General features: G+C 42.8%; 1 protein-coding gene across 1 annotated transcript; it reads right to left on the bottom strand.

The window, feature by feature from the left end:
* Positions 1–956: 956 nt before the first annotated feature.
* PPP1R3C (protein phosphatase 1 regulatory subunit 3C) lies at positions 957–5,577 on the bottom strand. The gene is made up of 2 exons (XM_032136934.2): positions 5,464–5,577; positions 957–3,375 (listed from the first exon to the last, which is right to left on the bottom strand). The coding sequence occupies exons 1-2, from the start codon at positions 5,475–5,477 to the stop codon at positions 2,436–2,438; spliced, it is 954 nt and encodes a 317-aa protein (XP_031992825.1). The 5' UTR covers positions 5,478–5,577; the 3' UTR covers positions 957–2,435.
* Between the last annotated feature and the right edge of the window lie 1,231 nt (positions 5,578–6,808).

The following is a 6,808-nucleotide window of genomic DNA, read 5'->3' as shown; positions in this document are numbered from 1 at the left end:
GGGCTATAAATTCTAGCTCTTACAGAGCTCGGCAGATAGTGTGAGACAGTGAAGCCATGGGTGGAGACTGTGGCCAAAACAAGGCAGTATGACCCATCTAGAATGCATGCCCCATCTAAGGGGCACAGCTGCTATTCAATTTCATGTATTTGTTGCCATGTGGGGAGACCTTACAAATTTTTTAGGAAAAAAAGTAAACCCAGATTTTTTAATGTAGTCCGCTGATTGTTATATCACGGCAATAAATTCTTTAACAATCTCGTGTCAAATAAAATACATCTGTGCCCAGATACAGCCTGCAGGCCTGTGGTTTACAGCTTTGACAAAGAGGATTCTATGATATGATAAAAGTTTATTCTTCATAATTGGGCCTTTTTAGTAGATTGGTTAACACTGTGCAGCTCTTTCTTTAGATACACTGTGCAGATGTTAGGCAGAACTGGAGCAACAACTTAGGTTCATGGACCTGCTGCCTCTCACCCCAAGGAGCTGTGCTGCTCCCTTCAGTCCAGGACTGGCGCCTACTGCCCCTTCCCTATGCCCCTCTGTGCAGCTGAAAGTTCTGCCCGTTCAGGAAGGTGCTGTAGCTCGAGACGTAGAAGCCACTCCAACCTTTCCCACACCAACTCCTTCCCCATTTTAAAGCTGAGACATGGCCTCCAACATAACCCTGACCCAGCAGATTGTGTGTGTGTGCAGAAACCATAGATGAGGACAGTCAGGGTGGGGGAAGAAGCACTAGCAACAGCTCAAGTTATTGCCCCTGCTCTCCAGCCCCAATGGTCAGGTGGTAGGAAGTGTGCTCACTAATGAGACTGGGGCCTTGTGAATATCCTCAGATGGATCCATGTCTTGGTCCATACTAACTCTGCTCAGTTGTTCCCAAACGAAAAATGAGAATGTCAGCTGAGTTTCTTATTTGACTGTGGCTTTGAGAAAGAAAATATACTCAGGCCTTATATCAAACACATTTATTCTTAAAGCGAGAAGCTCATCAAGGATAGCTAGAGGAGAGTGAAATATTTACAGTAGAAAAGTATGGATGCTAGCCAAACTTCAGATTCTGTCACTGCAGAGTTATTCCGATAGTACTTTTCCACCATGGCACATCACACATGTTAAAATTAACTGCATTCTTGTAACACCTCTCAATGGTTGTGCACAATAATAGAAGCAACATTCTGGGTCTCCTTAAGATCCTACAGAATGAATTTATGCACACACAAAAACAAGTATAATACAAAACATTCAAAACAAGTCACATCCATTTTTTTAAAAAAAAGAAAACAGCAAGATGAAAATAGGCAAGGGATGGGTTGTTACTTCTATGTGCAAGGTACTGGATTCTTCACTGAGAATCCTAGTGTCGGGCCTCACGTCAAACATCACATCAAAAAAGTGTGCAGAAAAATGAGTCACCTTCAATATGAAGGATGTGAGTTGTGTACACTGACAACGGTCTCAAAGATATAACATTATTGCAGGAGGAATGCCTGTGTACAGAGTGGACCATCTTATGAGGCCAAAAACTCATGAGTTATCAGATGACCATTCAGATATTTGGGCTAAACGATGACAGTTTTCTGGTTTAATCAAGGCACTTGCAAAGAGCTATCTTTGACATGATATGAAGTCCCTACGTGTTGTTAGCCATTGATGATGGCATGGTTTTTCTATACCAAGCATTCTATAACAAGAACCCAAGCCTGACAGTTTGATCACAAAGTCACTTATAACATCAGGACTACAAAGCCAGATTTGCTTAAACTTCCCCCAAATTATGATTTTTGACAGATCACATCTGAACAGAAAGGCTTCACTTAAGATCTTGATTCTCCAGAGCTATAATTCATCTTCTTTCTCCAATACCACCCACATTCTTAAAGGTTATTTAGCTCTTCTCCACAAGGATACGTAGAATGGATCTTTTTCCCCTCCAGAAATAATTTCCCCAGGAAAGAATTGTAAGACCAACTTAAAAACACAAAATAACCTTACATTTTTCCACCAACAATGATCAGACCTCCCACTCCTCTGACTTGAGCTTCAGAGCCCTTTGTGTATACTTTTCACACATTCCTCATACCATTAACACAGCTTTCCATCACCATCAGCCATCCTTCCTCAACTTTTCCTTGCCCAACATGAAAGCTAATGGATTGAGAGGGAAGGAGGAAGGGCACTGAAAAAGTATTACCTTTATAAAAATAGTTTTCAACCGGTTACTTGATCCTCCAAAGCCAAATTGGGTAGCATCATCTGTACAGACCCCAACACTAAATTCTCAAGTGTCTTTCTTTTCCATAGCCAGGTTTCAAAAGCTCAAATCTAAACCTACTGATGGAGTAGCAAAGGCTTCCTAAAATTGAGCAATACAGACCTAGGATTGCATGGGGGAATATGACAAGTCAAGACCAGTTACATTGTTGCTTAATTCATCGATAAGAGGCCAAGTTCTCCATTCTCCCCCAGCTCTGCCACTCTGGGAAGAGCCCACTAGCCAGCCTCGGACTGCCAAAGATTGTTGACTCTAACTCTGTCTTAGGAGACGTCTGGTGGAATGCACAGTCCTGGGGTGCCATCTGTGTCTGCACCCCATCAGGCTTCCATTGAACATGAACAATTCTATAATTCTGACCATCATTGTTGTCCCAAAAGACTTGCCCATTAGCATGGTAAGAAATGCAGAACTCAATTTTCTGCTCAGTTGGGATGACAGGGGGTAAGTCAATGGCAAATGAGAAGGTATCACTATCTGAGCCACCATACACATTTTTCATATAGACACAGTCTACGTCAGTGTAGTTTTTCCAAGAATCGAAAGTGATACGGATCTGAACTTTCTTCTCGAAACTCACATTTTTGACTTTAACAGTCCCTGTCACTGTTCGCTCCTGCAACGAGCAGTTCTCCAGACAGACAAAGTTCTTCTGAAAGTGGCTCCGGAAACTTAAGTAATCGGTTGAAGGCTGTGGGAAATCTAAAATCAAGTTTTTCTCCTCGTGGTGTTTTAAGGCAGAGGAGATATCATTAAGGTCTAAGAGATCAAACTGGAGATCCCACGCTGGTTCTTCTGGGAGGTCGGAGAAGACATGGATCGCGGTGAGAGAGAGGCCCTTGGAGTCAGCAAACACAACGCGCTTCTTGGCTTGGCTGTGTGAGCACTTCCAGTCATTCTGTGATTTGGCTTCATGTTTTATGTTGAGACATGATTTCAGGGGCTTTAATTTATTCACAAAATGTCTTCGTTGAAATTCGTCGTAAGGGCCCAGGAAACTCTTCACAGGTGGTGAATGAGCCAAGCAAAGCCTCATGGCCACATCCACGGGCATGACCGAACTTGTCAAAGGACGTGGATCTAAAACCTGGATCATTCTGGAATGCAAAAGGAAGAGGGATTATCACCTGGATCGGAAATGCTCTTCTCCAGGGCCAAATACATATGTACTATTTTTGTGCTGACTGAATTATAGCCAGTGCAGTAGATATCAGGCAGGTGCTATCATACGTAGTAAAAGAGAACAGTATTAAGTGATCAGATCTTCTACGTCTACCTCTACCCTTGGCCGGCTAAAGGCTATTAATTGCTTAAAACACTTAGAGGGTGATGGGGGTCTCAGTTTCCCCATCTGAGAAATAAAAGGGTTCGATTTGATTATCTCCAAGGCAGCCTTGAGAACCGTGTGCTCTGTTCTGGACCAGTGATCCTCAAACCTGTCTGGTCACTATGCCTAGGGAATTCATTTTCTTTCTTTCTTGTCTTCCCTCCTTTCCTCCTTCCCTCCTTCCTTCCTTTCTTCCTTCCTTTCTTTCTCTCTTTCTCTCTCTCTCTCTCTCTTTCTCTTTCTTCTTTCTTTCCAATTCCTGGGACTCAGAACTACTGAGGCAGAACTTCTGGGGCTAGGGCCAAGGGATGGATATGTTCTTAAAGCTTCCCAGGTGATTCTAATGACCAGACAGGTTCAGGAGCCACAGTTCCAGACCCTCTGCTCCCTCTGGCTACGTTGGCTTATTTTGCCGCCAAATCGATTGACACTTCTCTGGTAAGGTAATTCACTTGAAAAAAAACAAAAATAACATGCAACAGTTTTCAGAGTGAGAAGGCTAGAGAAGAAGTCAAAGAATTATCTTTGCACTTTGATTATCATGGTCTTATTTTTCACAAATAACAACTGAAATACAAGCCAACAATTCATATGCACTTAAAAACTATATAATTGATAATTCACCTAAAGAGATGCCCATGACAAGTCCACATTTAAGTGGAAAAACTGATTACCTGAAAGTTGGAGTGTTTTAAAATATACATTTTATATACATAAACTTATAAATATTGAAAAACTCTATAGGAAATACACCTTTCCTAATAATTTAATAATTATTATTTCTGGGTGATAGAATTATAGATTATCTATTTTCATTTTTGTTCTTTTTTGGCATTTTCTAATAGACATTTATAAGTAGAAAGACAATAAAGCCATTTAAAGTTTTAAACATGACTATGCTCAGCAATATTAAACCAAGAAGCATCTATAAAGAAGACTTTTCTCTGACCTTTAGCCCTCATTATATATTTCCAAGCTTATGGTATTAGGATTTTTTTCCTATCTTAGCCTTACAAGTAAGAGGTGTGTGTACATGACATTTCTCAGTCTGGCTTTAGTAACTCTCCTCACAGCAGCTCTAAACATGTATGCAAGTGGTCATTATCACAAAAATGTGTAATAACACTCGCAGAACTGTATTAGCTCTGGGGTTTTTTTGGGAGATCTGCAAACTTAGAACAAATGAAAGCTAAAGCTATATTTGTGGGTCTAAGAATAGTTAATAGGATTTTTAGAGAAGTCTGCTAAGCTATGTCTGGAGAAGCTATTTAAAGTAGTTTTATGGGTGGTTCCTTTACTAAAACTGTCTTTTTTTTTTACTTTTTGCATTTATAAAAAGACAGTTTTAGTTTGGGTGATTTCTTTGGAACTTTAAGTCCTGGACAAGAGTTAAAAGTAATCGTTTGCTCAAACTCTTGAGATTTTGCTATGGCAAACTGTGATAAGAAGGACGAATGAATGCAAACGTCATCCTGTAATTTTTTTCCTCCAAGCTAAACCACCTAACCAGCAATGTCAGAGTGCTGTTCTCACCACTTCAGCTGCCCGAGTCTTTGGGACATTTGTGCAGGACCAAAAGAACAGCCGCATCCATGAGAAAATCCGAACTCAAGTTGATTCACGTTAAGATAATATCTGCTTTAAGACGCTGATTACTAAAATAGGCTCTGCTTAAGAAATAGAGCCAAATTTCTACACCTCTAAGGCCTCTCGGTTGCCAGATTCAACTACGTAGTCAGTCCACTTGTCCTCCCCTGGGGTGTCCATTTCCAGAGATGATAGAACTGAAACGCCCCCAACTTCCCCACAGCTGCGCGTTCCCCTGTGTTCCTAGCGCGCAGAGTTGCAGCGAACCTACCTGGTGCAGCTCATTAGGCAGAGAGGCGGCGGACCGTAAAAGCCAGCACCGGCTGCCTGCACAAATTCGAATCACAGCTCCGGGACTTGCCCCCGCCGCGGTCGCTAGGGGAGATTGAGGGCCCGGCGCCTAGAGGCCGCTTATGTGCTCCGAAGCACGTGACCCGATCCCTGGGACCAATCGCCGGGCCTCGAGCCCCATGGCGCGACCAACCAGAGCCCAGCTGGGGCGCGAGCCCTCGCCCCGGGAACGTGATTGCTCCGGGGCCGGACGTGCAGAGAGCGAGCTGGGCATCCCGGGGAGGTTCTGGGACTCCGTGGCCAGCTGGAACCAGCCGCGTAACGGGAACCCTGGGCTAGGGGCCGGGCAGGCACGTACCGCATGCACCGGGCGCCGGCCAAGAGAGAGCGCAGCCAGCGTCGCCCAGGCGGGGCGCCAGTGCCTCAGGCTTGGGGCGGCTGTTACTTGGGAATAGCTTTGTGGGTCACTGCGGGTGAATCTGCACACAGAAGATGTGGCTCAAACCGAATGTGTATCGCATTTGAAATGTTTATATCGTTCATTACCCGGTGTATCCGCATTTCTCCCGCACCTTAGCCTGCGCGATCCCAAACTGGCTGCATGCTTTTCGATTAGTATGAGTTCACAGATGCACCACACAGTAGACAGCTGCCGGGAATTACCAACTTACCTAACAAATGTTGTTAGGAAAGCATACCAGCCCCATAAAACACCAAGGTGGCATTTAATTAAAAGGCACTTTGTATTTCTGTCTATTCTTCAATTTTCTCCCCTGCGGGGAACACTAAAGCCGGAAGTGAAATGACCCTTTTCACACATACAGCGGGTCAAGAGGCTGCAGTCAACCCAAACCCCTTACTCAATTCTGACGTTCTTTGGCAGTGGTGTGGAAATCAAAATGTTAAAATAAAATTTAAAAAATCACGCCATATGTTTCATGAGCCTTCTGAGCCACTCACTTTGGCTGAGGTTTCATTATTTTGATTAGTTTGAGGAATTTTTAGACCATCATTTACAACTGTAAAATTAAATGTCTAAGTCAAGTCTAAATTATTTTTATAAAACCCACGTCCTAGTTTTGCTCTACTAATTGAGCTATCCATTAGTCAATTAAAATATACAAAAATTCCTATGTCTTTTAAACAACTGTCAAACAGTGGAATTGCTAAAATTATTAGAGTGAAGAAAAAAATCACACTGAATATCACTGGTAAAGGCACTTCATGCCTGGGTTTTATTTTTGAAATGAAATATCTAACTAATGGCAGGTCTTCTAGCCCCTTTAGCTCAACCAAAACTAGCTGGAAGGTCTTTGGATTGACAC

This window comes from Hylobates moloch, unplaced genomic scaffold, assembly GCF_009828535.3.
Source record: "Hylobates moloch isolate HMO894 unplaced genomic scaffold, HMol_V3 SCAFFOLD_3, whole genome shotgun sequence".
Taxonomy (NCBI): Eukaryota; Metazoa; Chordata; class Mammalia; order Primates; family Hylobatidae; genus Hylobates; species Hylobates moloch.
The sequence above is the reverse complement of the archived record's forward strand: the minus strand, read 5'-3'. Positions and strand labels throughout refer to the sequence as shown.